This window comes from Heteronotia binoei, chromosome 6 (assembly GCF_032191835.1).
Source record: "Heteronotia binoei isolate CCM8104 ecotype False Entrance Well chromosome 6, APGP_CSIRO_Hbin_v1, whole genome shotgun sequence".
NCBI lineage: Eukaryota > Metazoa > Chordata > Lepidosauria > Squamata > Gekkonidae > Heteronotia > Heteronotia binoei.
The window spans coordinates 21,241,619-21,266,487 of NC_083228.1; the positions used below are offsets into that span (position 1 = coordinate 21,241,619).

At 44.7% G+C, this 24,869-nt stretch overlaps 1 protein-coding gene across 1 annotated transcript in view; it reads right to left on the bottom strand.

The window, feature by feature from the left end:
• The window catches only part of ANK3 (ankyrin 3), a 353,466-nt gene that overhangs the window by 232,667 nt on the left and 95,930 nt on the right, over positions 1 to 24,869 (bottom strand). Inside the window, 1 exon segment of the mRNA XM_060242643.1 lies at positions 1,638 to 1,739. Within this exon segment, the coding sequence (XP_060098626.1) occupies positions 1,638 to 1,739 (102 nt within the window).

Here is a 24,869-nt window from a genome sequence, read left to right on the forward strand (position 1 = left end):
GGCCTACGGGCTCAGTTTTACCAAGACTCTGTCTTGGAATTGTAACATCTTCTCATTAATGAATAAACTTTACTTGATTACATCATAGAGGTTATCACTGATGGGGATTGTGCAGCACTTGATAAAATGACTAAAATGCTGAAGAATAAAGCATCTTGACAAAGGTTGACAATGGTGCAATCTCGGTTCCAGTCCAGTCAATCTAATGAGTGAGCAAGCTAATACCAGACCTCGTTTTGCTGTAGCTTCCTCAAGAGATGGAACCATGTTCTAGTGCTAATACAAGATCCAGCTGTACATCCAATCAAGGAAAATTTCAAATTCAGGTAGAGCCCTTACAACATTTTCTTTAGCAATCCAATTAAACATGTTTAATGAATTAGTGTTAATCATTACGGTGAAACGCGGTCTGGTATTAGCTAGCTCACTCGTTATATTGACTGGACTGGAGCTGGGAGTGTACCATCTAAGACCATCAAGTTGCTTCATTCTTCAATGAGTCATTTATTCTTTGGCGTTGAGATGCTTTCTGAAAAAATTGTTTGGTGTAATGTTTTGAAATGAGACTAGTAAAAAGTTATTTATATAAGTGTTTTTCTCTTTTGGAGCTTACTGTTTGTGTTCAGTTTTGGGCACCACATTTTAAGAAAGATATAGACAAGCTGGAATGGGTCCAGAGCAGGGCAACAAAGATGGTGAGGGGTCTGGAGACAAAGTCCTATGAGGAAAGGTTGAAGGAGCTGGGGATGTTTAGCCTGGAGAGGAGGTGGCTGAGAGGTGATATGATCACCATCTTCAAGTACTTGGCTGTCATATAGACAATGGTGTGGAATTGTTTTCTGTGGCCCTGGAAGGTAGGACCAGAACCAATGGGTTGAAATTAAATCAAGAGTTTCCAGCTCAACATTAGGAAGAACTTTCTGAATATTAGAGCGATTCCTCAGTGGAACAGGCTTCCTCGGGAGGTGGTGGGCTCTCCTTCCTTGGAGGTTTTTAAACAGAGGCTAGATAGTCATCTGACAGCAATAAAGATCCTGTGAATTTAGGGGGAGGTGTTTGTGAGTTTCCTGCATTGTGCAGGGGGTTGGACTAGATGAATCTATGTTTTTATGTATGAAACTTCTACTGAAACATATTTTTATGATTCATCTGTCAATGTAATTGACAATGTAATTGCATTACATTTGGTATGTACACACAGATATATTTCATTGTTTACTAGATCATTCCATGTTTCTCACTTTTGCCTTGTAACCACTAGGCAGGGCTTAGGTATCTCCTGGAATTTCAACTTATCTCTAGAAACAAGAGGTCAGTTCCCCTGGAGAAAGTGGTTCCTTTGCATGTTAGGTCACACACACGCACACACACCCCGATGTAGCTCCTCCTGAAGCTCACAGTACGCCCTGCACTACGAGCCCTATAAACTCTTGGAGGATTGGCTACATCGGTGGGGTGTGGCCTAATATGCAAAGGAGTTCCTGCTACACAAAAAGTCCTGGCAGCGACCCATGCAGGGAGACAAAAGGTGTGTCAACTGCTAAGACTTTAAGCATTGTTGGTTCTTTTTCATAACATCAACAGATCTAAACAAGCAGAAGCGTAGTCAAGGCAAAGAATGAAGACGTTTCTATAACCTGATTGCAAATGTTGATGTCCACTCCACTTTTTAAGTAGTCGAGGGCCTTTTCTAAGTTGCCTGCCCGGGCTGCTCGTAGGTAGCTTGCATTGGTGTCAGACTGTGAGAAAGAAAGAAAGTATAGGTTGAGAATGAGACCTCTGAACATGAAACAGAACAGGCATTAAGTGGACAAAAGTGGCTCTTTATGGTTTAAACTCAGGGACAAAAAGGTTAATTGGATACAAAACAAGGGGCCCAATATTAATTTCAATAAAACATCAATATATAAATAATGATTTATTAAAATTTGGTTTAAAAACAATCATAGGCCCAAATATAGTCTCAATAAAAATACAAATCATACACTATTCAAAATTAGTACCTTAGGTGACCCTAAAACAGATGCATTTCGGCCTACTGGCTCTCAAGCATAAATGTTACACACAGGCTGAATTATTTCAAGAACGATATTAGACAATATAAGAACAAGTGAAAATTAGGTATCAGTGATTCAAGGCAAGGATGTACTTTATAGACCTCACGTGGTATCGCTTTGTGTCCAGATCAGATGCATATAATAAAAATGGAATTACAATTATGTACCTTAAAAAAGCTTTCCTACTGTAGTCCAAAACTGAAACAAAATATTCTGGATCCTGTACCACAAGATTCTAGCTTTTCAGATCAATAGCGAAGTCCATAGCCTTGCTATATTCTTAAGCCAATATCTGAGGGTTTTTAATCATCTGGGGAGGAATGGAAGAACATGCTCTCAGGAGTTAAGCAAGGCTGCCAATTCTGCTTTGGGAAATACCTCAAGACTTTGAGGGTGGAGCCTGGGGCAGGGCTTGGGGAGGGTCAGTACCTCAGCAGGGTATATCGCTCTAGAGTTTGCCCTCCAAAGCTGACATGTTTTCAGGGGAACTTATCTTGGTCGTCTGGAGATAAATTGTTATAGTGGAGCCACCTGAAGGTTGGCAATGTAAGTTGGAGGTATTCCACATAAGAGAATGATGACTACAGGCCATGAAGAAATCCCTTAAAGAGAGTGCACAAACATTCTTTGGCAATTTTGCATCATGTGTACTTTCAGGTCCATTACTACAATCATAAATACTATTTTCTTTCCACAAGACACCTTATAAAATTCTAGGCTTAGCTGAAAAGAAGAAAATGGCAGCCTTGTTCATTAACATCTCTATTACATTGATTTTGAATCTGAGCTAGTGAGATCTCAGATGTAGACTGGCTGAACTGATAAGATGGAATGTTCATGAAAATTCTACAGCAAACTTGCTTAACGTAAGATCCACATAGAATAAATATCAGATATTTGAGAGTCGCAAGACGTGAAGATCAGATGTTTGAGAGCTTCAAGACAAGCAAGGAAGGAAGGAAGTCAGTGGGCTGGCTTGGCTTGGAGAAATGATTTAAAGAGAGAAATGTCTTCTCAAAATCAGCTGACAGAGTGGTGGCGGCTTCAAGAGCCACACAATATGTGTGAAAGAGCCACATGTGGCTTCCAAGCCACAGTTTGGCCACTCTTGTTCTACAGCCACAAAGTGTCACCTTCATGTGAGGGAAGGGAAAGTTACCAACTTGGCTGGAATTAAAACATCACACCAGGAGCTACAGTTGCAGCTGTGGGGCACGAGGATGGTATCTTGAGTCAACCAAGAACAGACACTTGAATTTGAGAATTTAAACATACAAGTACGTGGGGGATGATATGGACACGTTTGGCATGTTTGCAGGAGCCCTTTTAAGACTTTATAGGCCCTCAGAACTGGGCGGCTGGCAGGTGCGCACCGATCCTCCAGATATACACAGATCCTCCAAGTATGCACAGTTGCCCTGTTGCCTGAAAGGGGCAGCACGCAAATTTTCAGCAACGGTGTATGCAAAAGAGAATTCATGTAGAAAGTATGGAGGCTGTGAGCATGTGTGCCCTTTCAGACAGCGTGGCAACCACGACTATTAGGAGGATCACAGGTAGCACATGCTTCACAGACGCACAGTGGGCAGGTTCTTGGCATCTACGATCACAATGTCTGAAAAGGGCTTGTGGGAAACAGCAAAATAACACTGCTGTCTCCCACAACAATCCTTGTCATTTATAGAACTGCCTTAAGTCGCATGAGTTGAAAACAGCCGATCAGTAGAAAAGAAGAAGAAGAAGATTTTGGATTTATATCCCACCCTATACTCTGAATCTCAGAGTCTCAGAGCGGTCATAATCTCCTCTACCTCCCCCCACCCCCCACAACAAACATCCTGTGAGGTAGGTGGGGCTGAGAGTGCTTTTACAGCAGCTGCCCTTTCAAGGACAGCTTCTATGAAAGCTATGGCTGACCCAAGGCCATCTCAGCAGGTGCAAGTGGAGGAGTGGGGAATCAAACCCAGTCCTCCCAGATAAGAGTCCACGCACTTAACCACTACACCAAACTGGCTCTCTTTGGGGCAAATCACCCTTTGGGGCCCAACCAGGACTCTTGTTTTGTAGAAAAAGCGCAGCAGCAACTCATTTGCATATTAGGCTACACCCACTGATGCCAAGCCTGCTGTAATGGCGTTCCTGCTCAAAAAAATCCCTGGGCGCAACTAACCAATGCATTACTGTGATATTATACTCATCTGTTTGCTTCCCCAGCTTTTCAGCCCTCCTTTTTTTTGCTCCTCGCCCCCTCCTTCCCCCTTCAAGGGTAACATAAGCTGTGAGTAACTCCCCAAAGACAGACCTCCGCTCCATATCCAGGAATGTAGAGATGCTACAAATTCACCCCACAGGAAAAAAAAAATGCTCCCTTACTCTTTCAAAGCAAAACAAGACTACAGTTGCATGTGTTCCTTTCCACCAGCCAGTTTCAGCTCACCACTGGGTGCGTTCACACTACACTAAATAATGCATTTTGCATCTGGATTTTTGCTATTCTAATACAGTAAAAACCTAGTTGCGAAATGCACTATTTAGTGTAGTGTGAACACACCCACTGCCTGTTTTGTAGAAGCCTTCTTTTCCCACTCTGGGCACTTAAATTTCCTAGAATGGGCAACGTTTCAGCGAAGTCATCCAGAATCCATCATGCCAGGAGGGCTATTATAAACATGAGGCCTTTGAAATCGATAATTAGGACAGCACAGGCTCACTATTTAATTGATTCCATGTAGGTCTCCCAACACAGGAAATGAGGGAGTTGGTGGCATCAGGGTTGAAGCACAGTTTCCAGACAGGGGGGTGGGTATCTTTAAGTCAATTCTTTGAGCAGACTGACAGTGCAATCCTAAACAGACTTACGCCAATCCAAGCCAATCGAAGACTGTAGCAGCTCTGCATAGGACTGTACTCTGATAGAGCCATTTTACTAACTAGTCATTTCAGCACTGTGCACTTTTAAAAACATCTGGGAAACCATATACTATATAGCAAAAGAATGAGCAACTGATCACACAAGCGCCAGATCCAGACACTGGATGCTGTCTGCCTCTTTTCACTTCTAATTAGGGTTGCCAACCTCCTGGTGGGGCCTGGAGCTCCCGCATAATTACAAGTGGTCTCCAGACTACAGAGATCAGTTCCTCTGGAGGAAATGGCTTATAAAAAATTGGTATTTGTGTGTCTATGTGTGTGCACACATGCACCTGGAAGTCAAGGCTGACTTATGAAGACCACAAGTGGGGCTAGGACTTCAGAGAGGTGGCAAGCTATTGTCTCCCTCTGTGTTCCGACCCTGGAATTTTTTGGGAAGACTTCTGTGCAAGTACTAACCACAGTCGACCCTGCTTTACCAAGAAGATCCCAGGAGCCCCCTGCTGAAAGCCCGGTAAGACCTGGCACCCCCGAGCACAAGTGGCATGGCTGATGGGGAACCTCATCACTACCAGGATTGTCAACCAGCCAACATTTTCCTAGTAAAACAGAAGTCTAAGTCACTATTATTTAGGGTTGTTAATTTGGGTTGGGATATTTCTGGTGATTTGTGAAAGCATCCTGGAATGGGTAGGGCTTGGGAAGGAGAGAGACCCCAGAGCAGTATACTACAACACAGTCCACCCTCCAAAGGAGCCATTTTCTCCAGAGGAACAACTCCCTGTTGTCTGGAGATCACATGGAATTCTGGGAGATCTTCAGGTCTCACTTGGATATTGACAACCCTACTTCTACTGGGATATGGAAAGGAAGTGAAATCAAGGTTCTGCCAACTTAACGCCCCTGGGCCACTAGGTTTTTCACTGATCAGGTCACATGATTCTGTTCTGGCTCCTCCCCTTTCTCTCCAAAGTCCACCCCAGAGCCAACCCTGATCCACCATACTTTTTCAGGTCCTTCGCTGACTCCTGTCCTCTAGCTCTGCTTGCCCTTCCTCTGTCTCACCAAACGGGCTTTTCAATTTTTTTTTAAAAAAAGCTGCCACTCACAAGAATTTCCACCGCTCCTAACTACTGCGAACTGTTTTATCACACAGGGCATTTAATGTCGAAGCTCTTTCAAACCAGCAGACACATGGGCTTGAATTTTAAAAGCCAGCATTTTATTAGGATTACTGAAGGTCTCGCAGATTTTTTTTTTCTTCTGTCACAGCATAACAAACTGCCTATTCGACATTTGTCAGCGAGGAAAACGTCCGTTGGTGTCAGCATTTCACAGTGGCTTCTGGCCACAGGGGGAGGGGACAGTTCTGAGAGGAATGTAGTGTGCAAAACCCACTCCCCACACAAATAGGAATCAGCCCTGGCTTTAAAATAAATAAAATGCTAAGGACGGCCAATGTTTCCAGTGTTATGGCTCCTGAACTTTCAGGTCTTTAACGGCGCATCCTAAACAGTTATGATACCCTTTTAAGTCCATTCATTTATTTCTTTACTAGACCCTTCTTTTCTCCACAATGTTCTTCCCTTCTCTGTTTTATATTCACAACAATCCTGTAAAGTGGATTAAGTGGAGAGGGCATGACTGGTCCAAGGTCAACCTTGTTTTTGTGGCAGAGTGGGGATCTGAACCCGGGTCTCCCAAATTCTAATCTGACCCAGTAACCACTAAACCAGGGGTGGCCAAACTGCAGCTCGGGAGCCACATGTGGCTCTTTCACACATATAGTGTGCCTCTCGAAGCCCCCATTGCCCCATCAGCCGCATTTGTCTCTTTAAATAACTTTGCCAAGCCAAGACAGCTGGCCAGCTGCATTTAAAATTAAAGTTGCTTTCTTTCTACCTCTCTCTCCTCCATCTATTTTCCTTCCTTCCCTCCCTCCAACATCTGACGTTTATTCTATGTGGTTCTTACGTTAAGCAAGTTTGGCCACCCCTGAACTGCACCATGCGAATTCTTGAAAGAGTGTAGCTGTGCTTAGGGCTATAATAATAATAATAATAATAATAATATTTTATTTTTATATCCCGCCCTCCCCGCCAAGGCGGGCTCAGGGCGGCTGACAGGCATGGGAATCCCATGAATCATAAAACAATATGAACAATTTTAAATATCAATTACAGTAAAATTATTTAAAAGTTAAATATATAATAAAATAGGTGCTAAATGCTGTAGTCGTGATATCCACAAGATGACTAGTTGTCCATTCATCAAATTAGTCGGGTTCCATCTCAAAGGCCAGCTGAAAGAGACATGTTTTGCAAGCCCTGCGGAATTGGTTCAAGTCCCGCAGGGCTCGCACCATCTCCGGAAGGTCGTTCCACCAACGAGGGGCTATCACCGAGAAGGCCTGCTCCCTAGTGGCCTTCAGCCTGGCTTCTCTTGGCCCAGGGATTGTCAGTAAGTTCTGTGAGCTGGATCTCAGCGCTCTCTGGGGCACATATGGGGAGAGGCGGTCCTTTAGGTAGGCAGGTCCTCGGCCATATAGGGCTTTAAAGGTGATAACCAGCACCTTATAGCGAACACGGTAGACAACCGGCAGCTGGTGGTTCATATATAAGTTGCCTTGTAAACAAAACACTTGTATAAGTTGAGGGGATTTGGCTAAGTGCAGAAACTCAGAAAGATAACAAACCCTATAAAGGCTTATTTAAACCGAAAATCTCCAGTTCCTAACACATTGCATTGATCTTCATTCAGGGAAACTGACACAGTGCGCTTTCTGTTCAAGCATATAGATATGAGCTGTGTCTCCTGACTGACAGATCCCTACCCCCCACCCCCGACAACAAACAATTAAACATATCAGGTGTTTGGGAATTTTCTATTAAATGTATACTTTACTAGAACAAAGATCCAGGTGGGCACTGGGCAGTTATGCTGGTCTGAAGAACAGTTTTTGAGTCCAGTGTCACCTGTAAGATCAACAAAACTTTATTCCAGGTATTACCTTTTGTGTGCACATAAACTTCCTCATATACAATGAAGAACAGTGTGTGCACACAAAAGCTCACACCTTGAATAAACTTTTGTTGGTCTTAAAGGTGCCACTGGACTCAAAATATGTTTTATTAAAACAAAGTGTGAGACCAGTGCCACCTTTACGACCAACAAAGTTTTAGTCAAGGTATGACTTTTCGTGTTCTACTGTTCCAAACCAACATGGCTACCCACCTGGATGTATACTTTACTGATTGCATTTAACATGGATTTTTTCCCTCACAGTGTCAGGACAGGAGAAACTGTCAAAATCCCCTTAGCCACACAACTATTAAACACAAAGGAGGCCTAACAACAAACATTTGGCCCCCATGGTTCTAGAATATTTCACTTTTCCTATGTTTCTGAAAAGGCCTCTTTGCCTTTGGATAATGCTCTCTCTACTCCTACTGCTATGCTGCTTTTTTACTTGAACAAAAGAAAATCTTTGGTGACATTTTCAGAGCTGGGATTTGAAATTCAGGGCTGTGCTATCCCGTGTGGGAAGTGATGCCAGACTATAGGCCACGATCTCCATTGCAAACATTGCCAACTTCTCTTCTCATGAGGAAAAAAAGGAAAGGTTTAAGCAGAAACAAACAAAAGAAGAAGAGGACTCAACATTCATTGTCATTCCTCCTGCAGAAGACTTGTGCAAACATCAGGGACTTATCCAAGATCACAGTGGTGCTGAGGGGCTTTTCTAGGACAAATGTATGACAGACTGTACCTCTCACCTTTTAACCTGCTTTTTGAAAACTCTTGAGGTTGCCCATCTAAAACAAAAGTCCTTTGCTAAAGGAGGTCTCATGGCACAACTACTGAAGCATACTTTCATGGTTATGTGGAAATTCAACAGAGGCTAACCAGTCCGTAACTGTATTGTATATCCTCCACTGGGGTCTATGCTCATACGGCCTGCAATCAAAAACTTTCTTTACTGGCAAGGGACATTCATGATTAATTAGTGTATTTTCCACAGCATGAGAAAGCTTGCATCTCAGGCTCCTTCTGTGTTGTGTCTTTTTCCTCCTGCAGGGGTATACAGCGCATGCAATCATATGCCAACCTTGTGTACATATCTGTTTTATTACAAGTGCATACATCTGGAAACAGCAAACGGGAGGCGATTCTCAGTGTGGACGCGCACTGCTAAACAGCTATGTGTCTAGTTTTTACATTATCACTTAGGGGTGTACTCACTTTTGTTGCCAGCAGTTTAGACATTAATGGCTGTGTGTTGCGTAATTTTGAGGGGACAGCACATTTACCCTGTTAAACAAGCTGTAGACTCCCTATTTTACATTGTAGTCAAGTGTCATTTCTTCAGTGTTGTCACATGAAAATATATACTTAAATATTTACAAAATGTGAGGGGGTGTACTCACTTCTGTAACATACTGTATATACACAAAACCAGGCCTCAGCTTCAGTGGGAGCTCACAGGAGCTCAGCTCCTGAACCTTTCTGAGAGTTCCACCTCCTCCATCTGAGAGTTCCACCTCCTTGCCCATTGAATAGTAGGTGCAGCTGCATAACAATCCCTGGATGAGCTCCACCACCTATTTTTCTGCAAAACAACTCCTGCAGAAAACCAAACTTTTTTTGCAGAAAAAGCTAAGCAGGAACTTATTTGCATATTAGGCCACACCCCCTGACATAATTATTGTTTTGCGCAGGGCTTTTGTAGAAAAAACCCAGCAGGAACTCATTGGCATATTAGGCCACACCCCCTGATGCCAAGCCAGCCGGAACTGCATTCCTGCAAAAAAAAAAAACCCTGCACAAAACACACGCATACATACAAAAGCTCCACAGAACTGGATTAGCCATAAAAATACACCGATATTTCAAATGAACTGAAAATCAAAAAGAAAAAAAGGAACGTAAACATTAATCACTAAAAGAAAGGGAAATTGCCAAATGCTAAGTAAATTTCTAATTTTGTTGATTGGATTTGTTTGGGTCCACAATTTTACAAATGGGAATAATCTCTGGACAACCTTTGCTTCAGACTTATGTTTCCTCTACTAACATTTTCGGTGCCAAACATCTGCCATGCGATGCTAACAGACCAATTGATGACTTGTAAATATATGTCCGCCTACTTCCTATTGCTCTCCTTGGGGACCTGCCAGGGCTTTTTTTTTGTAGCAGGAACTCCTTTGCATATTAGGCCACACACCCCTGATGTAGCCAATCCTCCTGGAGCTTACAGTAGGCCCTATAAGAAGAGCCCTGTAAACTCTAAGATTGGCTACATCCGGGGTGTGTGGCCTAATATGCAAAGGAGTTCCTTCTGCAAAAAAAAACAACCCCTGGGACATGTCTGGCACTTGTCACTACTGCTTTGATGTTTACAGTTCTCAGCAGGCCATGCAGCAGCCTAGGCTTATATGATCCAGTCTCAGAACATCCAGAAGTTTCAGAATGCAGGAAAACTCGATACACCTCAATTTCACCTAGAAACGAAAGGGAAGTCCGCAGTGAGCAAGGCATTGCCCGCTCCTTCTGAAGCAGGCAGTTATTTCCAGCACGCGGTTATCCCTTTTCATGCCTTCGGAACTTTCCAAATTATTTCAGCGGGTAGCCCCATACAGGGAACATGTCTAAAGCATCTTTCAGGAAACAAAAGGAGCTTTGGCAAGCCATTTCTGAGACTCGGCATTTCTAGGAAATCATTTCATGTTCTTTCAATCACCATTTGCGCAAACAATGAAGAGCCCCTGACTCACCGAATATGAAGCAAGCAACAGGGTCAAAAGAGGTTGCTCTCTAGATGCCTATTGCTGGAACTGCAGCTTGCAAGCTTTGCTTATCCATGCATTGAATATACCATCATATTCCCTTCCCTTACATCAATTATGGAGCATCGATAGCTGCAGTGCAGATAAAGGCACATGGGAAATAGTCAGGAAAGAAACTGGAATCTCTACAGCATGCAGTCCCATGGTTTATGACACAGTTTATAAGAACCCCCTTTCTGTAGTTAGTAATTATCATATCCAGAGGTTTGCCATTGCAAGAACAAAGGGTTTTTTTTTAAATTGTCATTGTGATAACTGCCGAGCGGCTTATAAAATGGGCATTGCTAATGTCCACTTTTTGAAGCTGACTTACATGCACATGTGTAGATGAGAACATGGATGTAGCATTAAGAATCAGAGATGTGCGCGTTTCGTTCAGCCCCAGCCTTAGATTGTCCAGCATCCGAGGCAAGGCTAACTTCTGGCGCCTCCCCACCCCCACACTGATAATGTCACCAATTCACATGGGGGGTGCCCAGTTTGGTGCCCCTAGAAGGCCAGCACCCTAGGCGATTGCCAAGTTTGCCTAGTGGAAGGGCCGGCCCTGGTTTTGTCAGAGCTGAAATAAATGTGCCCACAATGCATTGGCCTGACTTGGATAGCCCAGGCTAACCTGATCTTGTCAGATCTTGGAAGCCAAGTAGAATTGGCTCTGATCAGTATTTGGATGAGAGACCACCTAGGAAGTGCATGGTTGCTACATGAAGGCAAACCACCTCTGAGTGTCTCCCTAGGAAGTGCATGGTTGCCACATGAAGGCAAACCACCTCTGAGTGTCTCCCGCCTTGAAAAGCATATGGGGTCAACAGATGTGACTTGATGGCAAAAACCAAGAGCACCATGTATTCCGTCTTTCTTTGTTAAGAGTCTGCAGGGAGGAGGGTTGTACTGTCCTGTGATGGAGGCTTGTTAACAAACAAGCAACTGACCAAATCCATCCAATGAATTTCACGGCCATGTGAGGATTTGAATCTGGGTCTCTCTGGTCCAAGTCAAACACTCTTATCTCATGCGAGTTTGATAACTTACAAACCTCCATATGGACTGGGAAACATTTCTCGGGCAATGTGGAGGTTCATGCACAGTCCAGTCAAGCTTGGTGCAGACCAAAAGCATGTTAGAGAATGTGCCCAACATATCTGCACCCAGGAGTAGAATTCTAGCAGGAGCTTATTTGCATATTAGGCCACACACCCCTGATGTAGCCAATCCTCCAAGAGCTGACAAAAAAGAGCCTTGTAAACTCTTGGAGGATTAGCCACATCAGGGGGTGTGGCCTAATATGCTAGAATTCCACCCCTGTCTGCACATAAGCAAGGGAATACTGGCAGTTTTGTTTTTGTTTTGCCGAGAAGTCATAGCTGACTTATGACAACCTTGTGGGGTTTTCAAGGCAACAGACAAACAGAGGGGATTGGCCATTGCTTGCCTGTGTGTAGTGACCCTGGGCTTCCTTGGTGGTTTCCCACCCATATACTAGCCAAGGCTGACCCTGCTTAACTTCCAGCATCCAACAAGATCAGGCTACCCTGGGTCATCCAGGTCAGCGCTAGATTGACCGCAGCAGCAAGTAAACGACAACCTATAGGAAGTCTGCCAAGCATGGAGCATCTTCTCATCAAAGAAAGCAAAGAGGACTCCCACAAGCTCCCAAGGAACATGGGATAAAGAGATGCCTCAGGGGTTTTTTTGTAGCAGGGACTCCCTTGCATATTAGGTGACCAACCCCTGATGTAGCCAGTCCTCCTGGAGCTTACAGTAAGCCCTGTACTAAGAGCCCTGTAAGCTCTTATAGGATTGGCTACATCAGGGGTCTGACGCCTGATATGCAAAGGAGTTCCTGCTACAAAAAAAGCCCTAGACAGTGGAGAACTTGCTGCCAAGCGACGAGTTTTTCCACCTGCTCAGTCTGGTCCCCTGGCAGCTCAGTCCAGAACAGGAGTTTCTACCTGGTTCTGTTTGCCTTTCCCCAAGCCTTAGGAGGCCACTCTTCCAAAGGATTAGGAAGGTGGGTAAAGGCAAAACAGTACAGGAGCACTTTGACACCCTAGAGGTGGTAGGATTTTCCTGAGCTGAAAAATGAGGCTGGCAGACATATGTATGTGATAGCAGAGGGGCCCTCTTCCTCTTCTTGTTGCACTGAAATCTTACATGGCTGTTTATTTTTCAGTTTTGCAAGCTGCTTTGAGTCCTTTTTTACATATGAACATATGAAGCTGCCTTATACTGAATCAGACCCTCAGTCCATCAAAGCCAGTATTGTCTACTCAGACTGGCAGCGGCTCTCCAGGGTCCCAAGCTGAGGTTTTTCACACCCATTTGCCTGGACCCTTTTTTAGTTGGAGATGCCAGGGACTGAACCTGGGACCTTCTGTTTACCAAGCAGATGCTCTACCGCTGAGCCACCGTCCCTCCCCATTTTTTTTTTTTTTTGCCGGAGAAAAACGGGATAAAAATATTTCAAAGCAAAGTACTGCAATCCTAGACATGAAAATAGCAACTGGGTAATGGTTCATGAAATGTTGCCAAAAAAATGATGTTATTGGTTTTACCTTTTAAACCTGATTTTTTTTTAAAAAAAATTGAACATTCTACCAGAGAAAATGGAGTTTAACTGTAGACATCTAGTATTACATGTAATTACAGCTGCCAGGATAACCTATGCAACCTGTTGGGGAAAGGATGCAGTACTGTTAAGGGAAGAACTTTTGATGAAAAATTTTGAGACAGCAGAAATGGATACTTTAACTGAATTCTTAAGAGAAAATGGCAAAAACAAAATAAAAAAACTCCAGAAGCCATTTTATGATTGGCTGCAGAAGAAGTGAAAACAGGATTTGTAACTTTCTTTTCAATACTTTATTTTGTATCTATTTTTTTTACTTGTGAGAGGAGATGGTGGTGTCGATACTGGTATATTAATGATTAATAATGATGGAAGGAACAAGAAAAGAGTAAGTATTTGATTGCAGACTTTCAGAAATGATTTAATGATGACATTATGGAATTTTATGTGAAAAAATATCAAGTGTAAGACAGAATGGAACACTGTATTGTGAAATTAATTTTTTTCTTCTTCTTTTTCCCCTTTAAAAAACCAATAAAAATGTTATAACCAGGGGTGGAATTCTAGCAGGAGCTCCTTTGCCTATTAGGCCACACACCCCTGATGTAGCCAGTCCTCCAAGAACTTACAAAGCTCTTTTTTTGTAAGCTCTTTGAGGATTGGCTACAATAGGAGTGTGTGGCCTAATAGGCAAAGGAGCTCCTGCTAGAATTCCACCCCTGGTTATAACCCCCCCCCCTCACAAAAAAAAGAAATAGCAACTGGTCCTTTATATGCTTTGCATGGGGAGTAGAACTTCCCTGATCTCTCCACTCACCATAATCTGTCCTCTCAAAATATTTCACCTGGGGTGGTACAGCAGAACTTCATAAGCAGTGCAGGAGCAAAGCCAAGGTCTGCTGTGGGCAGGAGAACCCCTAGAAACTCCTCCCCATGACAGAAGTGCTCTTCTGTCAATGGACACCAGTGGCAGCATACAGTACCCTTCCACTGCAGGGCTTTTTTTGGTGCAAGAACAGTTAAATCAACAGCAAAGCAGGGCTTTTTTTTTGGTAGCAGGAACTCCTTTGCATATTGAGCCACACACCCCTGATGTACCAATCCTCCTGGAGCTGACAGTAGGCCCTGTACTAAGAGCCCTGTAAGCTCTCGGAGGATTGGCTGCATCAGGGGTGTGTGGCCTAATATGCAAAGGAGTTCCTGCTACCAAAGAAAGCCCTGCTTTGCTGTTGATCTGACTGTTCTTGCAGCGTTATTTAATCTTTACTGTTATAACAAGCTTTAGAGAAGAGCGTTTGGTTATTGTTTCGCTCCTGAGAGCGTTTGGTTATTGTTCAGCTCCCCATGTTGCAACATTCATTGTGGAACGAATCTTCTAGCAGGATCTTATTGTTCACTGGCAGCACACGTCCTGGCTTGGGTCCCGACGGGAGGATGCTAAATTTGTCATGGAAAGGGAGACAACTGCCCGAGTTTGAAGGATGAACTTCTGCTTGAATGGCCTCCTGCATTAAGAACCACCTTGGGGCACAAAAACTCATAGGTTCTCGGGCACAAAGGAAGAGATGGCTCCATAAGCAGAGGGTCTCTTGAGACCCTGGAGAGCCACTGCCAGTCTGAGAAGACAATACTGACTTTGATGGACCAAAGGTCTGATTCAGTAGAAGGCAACTTCATATGTTGTTCATATGTCTCTACAAGCAGCAGCTTGAGGTGGTAGAATGGAGGGCCCTGCTTCTGTCTGCAGTTTGGAGTGGTTATCAGAGTTCCATCTAAGCCGTGTGCATGAGTGGCCGCTCATCAACACAGGAAGCCCCGCTCAGCAGTAATCTGGGACTGTACAGGGTCATGTACTGCCCATTGCCCATGTTAAGATTACAACAGTTATATTCTGCCCAGGGTGTGAACTGTTCTGCTTAGTGGGTGTGGGTGGGTGTGGGGGGAATATTGGAGGGAACATTGGAGTTATCACTTTTGAATGTTCCATAATCTAAGGAAGAGCCAGGGCTGATGCATAGGAGTAGGCCAGGTAGGTGGCTGCCTAGGGCGCCACTTGGCCTACAAGGGCACCACGAGGTGCCCCCTCCCCAGCCATTCTCCCAGAGGGACAGGGACATGTGTTCTCCTTGGATCCCACCTTCCCTTGCAAGGGAAGGCAGGCTCCAAGGAGAGCACCCTCCACCCTGCCACTCTCACCTTTCTGGGTCTATGTGGGGCAGGGGCTAGGGAGCTTGGAACTCTGGCACCAGCCCTGGGAATAGGGGACATAATAGACCAGATGGAACAGCTGTAGCCCAACTCTTTGCCTCCTGTATTATTTTTCTAACTGGGGGGGGGGGGGGCAGGGGGAGATTAATAGGTCTATTAATCCAGAAGAACCCTAGTGGGATCTTCTACAAATGAATCTTTGCTATCTGATGATTTGCTCACGAGGGATGATTCATGCATTTCAGAGTCCAGGTCCCCTCCCCCCACATGGACTTAGACAAGTTCTGGGAACACTCTACTGGGAATTCAAATCACAGGTACATGCAGGCCCCACGCTTGCTTCCTGACCTGAAATAGCCCCAGGAAGACTGTGGGGGTAAGTTACAGGTACCAAAGTTCCTCTATCAGAGTGAATAGCGGCTCCCAATGTGGTAAAAGAACTCCCCCTCATCTAGTAACATAGGGCTTTTTTTTTTAGCAGGAATGCGGTTCCAGCTGGCTTGGCATCAGGGGGTGTGGCCTAATATGTAAATGAGTCCCTGCTGGGCTTTTTCTACAAAAAAAGCCTGGTGTGGAAACAATGCTGACCAGGGTTCCCTCTAAGCTGCGTTAGTGAGAGCTAGCTCACAATTTTTTAGCCTCCAGCTCACACATTTTTTGTCTCAGGCCAGGAGAAGTGGCCCCAGAGCAAACTAATTTATACAGTAGCTCATAACTTTAATTCCAGTAGTTCACAACCTTAACGCCAATAGCTCGCAAAGTAGAATTTTTGCTCACAAGACTCCACATCTTGGAGGAAACACTGATGATGACATCGGGGTGTGTGGCCAAATATGCAAATAAGTTCCTGCTGGGCTTTTCCGACAAAAAGCCCTGTTTATGGTGAGTGACCCCATAAGGTTTTCAAGACAAGAGACATTCAGAGGCGGTTCAGAGGTGCCTGCCTCTGCTCACGACCCTGGACCTCCTTGGTGGACTCCCATCCAATATTGTTCAGAGCCAAGTCTGCTTAGCTTCTGAGATCTGAGAAGATCAGGCTAGCCTGGGCTATCCAAGTCAGGGTTCAACAGCATGGAGTGGGGGTGCTCAGCCCCTTACGGACCCCAGGGCACCTGGGAACTGCAAGTCCAGCAAAGAAATAACTCCCAAGAGCACATCGGACTCTTGTGAATCATCGATAGAAGGTCCATGAAGAGAGTAGGGGATTGGTGGTGAATCTGTAGCCCTGTCCTTCCTTCAGCTGACCACCGGCATATCGTTTTCTTTCTTCTGCATTCAATATGGCTCTGGCTAAATTCACCATTGAAACAACCGCTATAAAACGCCATTAAAGTGAAACTTCTGGTAACACAAGGGAGGAAAGGGCTCACAGCCGTGCCGTTTGCATCTTGTTTGCCGATTTATTCTCCACAAGTCAATTTCTTCCCACTTTAGACCATATGTTCTTCTAATACCATTTTGTTTGTTTCTATTTCTGAAACCCTCTATGAGAGGCGGAGAAGCACAGCCAAATCAAATGAGGACAATCTAAATCCCTTTCTTTCTAAAATAGGCTGAACGCCATCTTCCCCACATGTTGATTTAAAAAAACCAAACAAACATTGAAATGATGTTCTGTTGTGAGTGCTTGGACCATTCACAGTCTCTTAGCCTAAACTACCTCACAAGGCTGTTGTGGTGAGGACCAAATGGAGCAGCAACAACCACGTTGTAAGCTGCTTAGGGTCTCCATCGGGGTAAAAGCATGGAGAAGGAAAAGAAAAAGGAGGAGGAGAAGTAGCGAAGGAGGAGGTGGAGTTGGTTTTGTACCCTGCCATTCACTACCCAAAGGAGTCTCAGAGTGGCTTACAATCTCTTCCTCTCCCCACAACACATACTCTTGTGAGGTAGGTGGGGTTGAGAGAGTTCTGGAAGAACTTGTGACAGACCCAAGGTCACCCAGCTGACTTTATGTAGAGGAGTAGGGAATCAAACCCGGTTCTCCAGATCAGAGTCCAACCCTCTTAACCACCACGCTACTCATAACCCCCACACCAAATGCTTTGTTTACCCTCACCTAAGGGCTGCTCACTTTGCAGCAGGAAACTGCTTCTGGATGGCCACGTCCCATGCCATGCAGAAAGGTCTGAACTTGGGAACCACACGGAATGGAATGGATGGATGGGTTACAGGGGTATTGGCCATGCTGCCCTGCTGATATTCTGATTCAGAAACCACGGGTCACCAAGAAGAATAAGACTGCAGATTTATACCCCACCCTTCTCTCTGAATCAGAGCAGTTTACAATCTCCTACAGGGCTGGCTTGCCCACTAGGCAAACTAGGTGGTTGCCTAGGGCGCCAGGAGTGAGAGGGCACCTAATTGGGCTCCCTCCCGGTGCCCAAGACAACGGCCTAATTTGCCTCCCTTCCCCTGCCGCCGCCAGCTCCTTCCCGCCTGCCGCGCTCCTGCCCGCCACCCCAGAAGCTCACCCCCCTGCTGCTTGCCCTGCCCCCAACATTTACCGTACTGCTCTCTCCCTCCTGCCCTCCAAAGCTCGCCCTGCCACCACCCACCCCATCCCTGAAGATTGCCCTGCCGCCATAGGTAGCTCCCACTGGGCCTCGAGAAGCTTGCCGCGAGGATGCCCACCATTCCGGCTCCGAGGTCTGTGTATTTTGAAGAGATCTCTGGAGGAAATAGGCGAGTAGGCGGCAGGCACAGGGAATTAGGGGTGGCTGCAGCTGTGCTGCCTAGGGTGGGGGAAGGGCTCAGGCCAGGCCTGATCTCCTATATCTTCCCCCCCACAACAGACCCCCTGTGAGGTGGGTGGGGCTGAGAGAGCTCTCACAGCAGCTGTCCTTTCAAGGACAACTCCTACGAGAGCTATGGCTGACCGAAGGCCATTCCAGCAGCTGCAAGTGGAGGAGTGAGGAATCAAACCCGGTTCTCCCAGATAAGAGTCCACACACTTAACCACTGCACCGAACTGGCTCTCTAATAAACAGCAGGATTATTTCCCAGGCAGTGATGTTACCTTGAGTGAATCAGGGAGCTGTGGATGCGGAAGGGTCAGGTTTCTTTTGTTCCTGTTTGTTTGTTTTTACTTTGAACCTGCTATTGAGATGATGCTCCAGGCTTCTTCATCTTCCAGAATCAGAAAAGAAAAATCACTTTACCATAAAAAATCCCAGCTGAGAGTTATGCACAGCAGTACAGCCTAACCTTTGGAGTAATTTAAAGATGATCCTTGCCTCCAAAAAGGAAGCTGAATATGATGAACTACAGCTGACAAGATCAGTGGTCTTTGTGACTAACTGCCAGTGTTAACAAATGTCTATCTTCAGGCAGAGTTTATTTACAATCTGTCAATTTACAGTTGATTTAGAAATTTATACCCAGTTTCCCTCCCAAATGGAGAGGAAAATGACTTCCAACACTGTTCTCCCTTCCTCCATTTTGTCCCCATAACAATCATTCCGTGTGGTAGATAAGGCTGAGAGAGAGAGAGAGGAGGAGGAGGAGGAGAGGAGAAGGAGATTGGTTAATACCCCACCCTTCACTACCTGAAGGAGTCTCAGAGCAGCTTACAATAGGGTTGCCAAGTCCAATTCAAGATATATCTGGGGACTTTGGGGGTGGAGCCAGGAGACTTTGGGGTGGAACTAGGAAACATTGGGGCAGAGCCAGGAGCAAGGGTGTGACAAGCATAATTAAACTCCAAGGGAGTACCTTTTTAAATGCCTTTCTTCCATAGGAAATAATGGATGGGGGCACCTTTTTGGGGGCTCATAGAATTGGACCCCCTTATCCAATTGTTTTGAAACTTGGGGGGTGTTTTGAGGGGAGGCACTAGATGCTATATTGAAAATTTGGTGCCTCTACCTCAAAAAACAGCCCTCCCAAAGCCCCCGGTACCCACAGATCAATTCCCCATTATTCCCTATGGGAATTGCTCTCCAAAGGGAATAATTGCCCAGTAGACATTTCCCTCCCCCCCCCCCCACTGCCGCTTGCTGATGACCCTAAAGTGGGGAGGGGCTCCAAACCTGGGGATTGGCAACCCTCTCTCTCTCTCACACACACACACACACACACACACACTTACTGGGTCTGGTTCCTCCACAACATCTGAAAAGAACTGGGGCTACGCTGCTCTCTCTCTCACACACACACACGCATACACACTCTTAGTTCCTCTGAAACAAAAGCAAAACAAACTGAGGGACTGTGTTGCTGACCCTTCCCATGAAGTACTTCCTGCTCAACTTTAAAGGCACAGACACACACACACATTTTGAAACAGACCTGTTTGCAGGTTTCTAAACCTGCCCAAGATCTAGAGCTGCATGGTGGCTGTGGGGGCGGGGCTTCCCCCACCGGCCAGCTGGCTGGGGGCAGGGGGAAGCCTGCAAAACCCAGGGATCCCCCGCTGGGACCTGGGGATTGGGAAGCCTAGCTTACAATCTCCTTTCCCTTCCCCTCCCCACAACAGACACCCTGTGAGGGAGGTGGAGCCGAGAGAGCTCTCCCAGAATTGCTTGAGCACATTGCTGATCATATCAGCAGGTGTATGTGGAGGAGCAGGGAATCAAACCCGGTTCTTGCAGATAAGAATCTGAGCACTTAATCACTAAACCAAACTGGCTCTCAGCTCTCCAGAGAGAGAGAGAATGACTAGCCCAAAGGTATCCTCAGAGTCTCCATGACAATCTTGAACCTAGGTCTCCTAGATCCTAGCTGGACACTCTAAGGCAGGGTGTCATATGTCCTGGGGGTTGGAACCAGCTCATCCAGAGCTCTTATCCGGCCTGTGAGCAACTGGTATAAGGGAGGGAAGGCGGGAGGCTGCTTGGCGGAGGGGCACACATGTGCACATGACAAGGTGTGTGAAGTCAAAGCTGTGAAGAAATGACAGGAAATGTCTAGGGGGCAAGTATAGTACCCTTTGGGGGAAAACTAGTCTTGTCTATGATTAAATACATTTATGGGGGCTTCTGTGAACTCCCCTATAAAATAACTGTTTTCAGTCCTAGGAATCAATTGCTTTTGTTTGTATTTTGAGTTTGTATAAAGCTTGAATTATGGCAGACATGGCTGGACCCTGCAAAGCGACTTTTATGTCAGATCTGGCCCTTGTAACAAATGAATTTGACAGTAAGCACTACCCCATGCCGACTCTGTTCATGCAGCACAGCCTACTCGATTTTCTACTTAAGTAACTGATTGTGCAGATTCTTAGAGGCAGGAAAGGTGACAACCAAGCACTATCCATCATACCCTGACCCAAAAGTCACACATCACCTCCCCATAGGTGGCCTTCAGTATTGACATTATTTTTAATTGCTGTGGGCCATTCCAGGAATTTGTTTCTAGATGAAAAGCAGGGTAAAAATACAAGAAAACCCTGTCTGTAATATTATCTGTAATGTTCAATAATACAAAATTGCTCTCAGTTTCAGCAGTAAATCCATTCCAATGGCCTTCTTGCTTTGCAGAGCACCAGGGAAAGGGAAGAGTTAATAAGAACATAAGAGAAGCCATGTTGGATCAGGTCAATGGCCCATCCAGTCCAACACTCTGTGTCACACAATGGCCAAAAAACCCCCAACCCCAAGTGCCATCAGGAGGTTCACAAGTAGGTCTAGAAGCCCTTCCACTTTGCCCCCCCTCCCCAAAGCACCAAACAAGGTTTGCGAGCCTTTGGCAGCAAACTTTAGCAGTACTACAGGGCAGGGACTGCAGAACTCAGTAACACACAACATTGTGATGTGACTTCCTGGTATGTACCCAGATGTTACATCACAGCTTTGGGTGGCACTCTAGGAACTCCCCAAATTCAGGGAATTCTTAGTGCTGCATGATAATGTTCCCCTCCATCTTTTCTCCCACTGAGCAGCAACCAGAGTTTGGGGACAAGGGGTGGGATTTTGCTTCCTTTAGCAAGCAGCCTGTCCCCCCCCTCCCCCTGTAAATGGAGGTGCAGCATGAAGCCCTCAGGGGCATTCAGAGCAAGGAAACTAGTGCCCTGTATGGCGAAAATGGCAACAGTAAGAACAAGAAAACTTTAGACCAACTTCAGTGGATGGTGTAGGGGGGATCATATATATTTCTGTTTGTGGTCACCTTGAATCTCTTCAAGTACTTAGGGCCAAACCATGTGTTACACTTTATTCAAGCCCTGGACTTTTTTGAGCAGGAATGCACAAGAATACAGTTTCAGCGTGTCAAGGGTGTGACCTAATATGCAAATGAGTTCCTGCTGGCTTTTTAAACAAAAAACTTTGTGCGAAACAATGGTGATGTCAGGGTGTGTGGCCTAACATTCAAATGAGTTCCTGCTGGGCTTTTTCTACAAAAAAAAGCCCCGCACAAGCCTTCCCCTGCCCCATGGCTTGTATGCCATCTAAGATCCTGAAAATGGAGCAGGGAAGGAAGGAGCCCCCCCCCCCCACCCTCCATGACATAATCCTGCTCTGAATTAAGCAGTATGAAATAAATTTTTAGTATATCTGCAGTGCATTTCAGGAGTTCAAATAGCTTCACCTCCACTCTCCAACAATCATCACAACCAGGGATGGGATTCTAGCAGGAGCTCCTTTGCATTTAGGCCATACCCTCCTGATGCAGCCAATCCCTTAAGAGCTTACAAGGCACTTTTTTGTAAGCTCTTGAAGGATTGGCTACATCAGGGGTGTGTGGCCTAATATGCAAAGGAGCTCCTGCTAGAATTCCACCCTTGGTCACAACAACTCAGAAAAAAGGGATTGCTACTACTACCACCACCACCACCACCCTATACTACAAACTGGGGCAGAGGAAGGGTTGCCTTCTTTGGGTTGGAAAATTCCTAGAGATTTTTGGGGAAATTCCTAGAGCTTTAGATGGCCAATTGCTCTTATTTTCTTAATGATTAATTAAATTCTAAGAGGTACTGAATTCCCACTTAAGTGTTTTGAGCTAAAATTGCTGCAAAAAAGAAGGGCCTGCTCAACATTAAAATTAAAAATATAATTAATCATTAAGAAAATAAGAGCAATTGGCCATCTAAAGAACAGCTTGCCTATTATATTCATAGAGGGTCGCAGACCAGCAAACTCCAGAAGGTTTTAGAATCTGGTTGAATATATCAGTTTGAACTGGCACTAGCTCCTATATGAAAAATGTACACACTTAAGTGTTTTGGAGTGATTGAGAGTAAAGATGTGAATCATGAACATTGATCAGTACTAGTGGCTGTTACTCCTGAAAAAACATAGAAAGGCATTACTCCCGAGGAAGTCTACTGATGAAATGGGCCTATATCCGGGTGCTCATAGCCTTTTTTTTTTTTTTTGCAATATGGAAATGTTAATATTGGACCTCTTTTACAACATGAAGCATGTCTAATTTACAATATGAAATATGACTTTTTTTTGCAATATGTTAATATTGGACCTCTATTAAAACATGAAGTGTGCCTAATTTACAATATGAAATATATGAATGGAAATTTATTATGACATGGAAGTTTGTAAATTTTAAAATGCTGAGCATTAAAATATATGAAAGTTTTTAACGGTTACTAAATTCCTTCTTTACCATCACAGTAGTTGTTTAACTTCTATTGCCTACCACCTGGAGGTTGGCAATCCTCAACAGGAAATGGGGCAAGTTATGGCTTCCCTAAAGCCCCCTTATATATTCCTGGCTAACTGCATAGCAAAGGTAGCATTGGGTTAGCTGGCCTCGTGTTCAACTGTTTCAGCTAATTCTGAAGAGAACATCAAAACACAAGAGCAGTCATGCTGGATCACGCCAATGGCCCATCCAGTCCACCACTCTGTCACATAGTGGCCAAAACCCAGGTGCCATCAGGAGGTCCACCAGCAGGGCCAGAAACTTTCTATCTGACTTGTCTATTTATCTAGTGCATTTTTATCCTGCCTTTCTCCAGGTAGCTCAGAGTGGCACCCATGGATCTCCATCCTCTACTTTATCCTCACAACAACCCTTTGAGGGAGGTCAGACAATGAGAAAATGATCTGCCTGAGGTCATTCATAAGAACATAAGAGAAGTCATGTTGGATCAGGCCAATGGCCCGTCCAGTCCAACACTCTGTGTCACACAGTGGCCAAAAAAAACAGGAGCCCTCAGGAGGTCCATCAGTTGGGCCAGGACACTAGAAGCCCTCCCACTGTGCTCCCCAAGCACCACGAATACAGAGCATCACTGCCCCAGACAGAGAGTTCCAACAATACGCTGTGGCTAATAGCCACTGATGGACCTCTGCTCCGTATGTTTATCCAATCCCCTCTTGAAGCTTTCTATGCTTGCAGCTGTCATTCATTGCGTTTCACATAGCCAAGTGGGGATTTGAACCTGGATGTCTTGGAGCCTAGTCCAGTGTTATAACCACGTATAACCACACAGTTTTATGCTGTCTGAATAAGAATCATTTCCATTTTCTTATCCCTCTGCATTTGACCCCCCCCCCCCCCAAAAAAAAACTGTTTTGATTTCACTTCTCTCTCACGCAGTTCAGGCTCATGACTCTTTATTTTCAGCCTCTCTTCTGTAACTGAGCACTACCCCTTCCACCATGATTTCCATTTTAATAAATCAGTTTAATACAGCATAAGGATATTATATGTACAGATGATCTGATATATGAATTGCATATAAAAACCAGAGAACAAAGGTATGCAGCACAAAGAAATCTGCACCATCAACAAGAACAAACTAAGGACATTTGACAAAAATATAAACTAATATTAAAACGAAAAGGGAAAAAAGGAAATTCATCCTTGTGTTTAAGCTTGGACTCATTGTCAGATAACTCAATATTTCCCAAAAGTGGGCTTGGCTTTGGTTTCAAATCTGGAATCCACTACTACTTATTATTGATCCTATTTATTTGCTTCCGTGTTAATTCCCATTCATAATCAGGGTGGGGTTTTAAAACACTTTTTTTGTTTATGAAGAACTTTTTTAAAAACTTAAAGAAAAACAAATAGAATCTACTTAAAATAGACAGTGACCAAAATCAAATATGGGCAAATCTAAAATACCGTTCTGACCCACCCATTTCACTAAAGGTTCCAACGTGCGTGAGGTCGTTCATAAATGCATTCTAGAAAGTTTACCTCACAAAACCCAGAAGAGAAGGTGGCACCAACACAGACCTGATTTAACGGGCTTTTTTCCTGGCACGTCAACAACAGCTGTTGGTGTTCTTGATCTTCAGCAATCAAGATAAACCATAAGAAGATTAACATTATACAACTCTTCGAATCATGTCACCCTTTACAATGTCTTCCCTGAACCAATGCTAACTTCATCTCTATCTTCAACATGCTTTT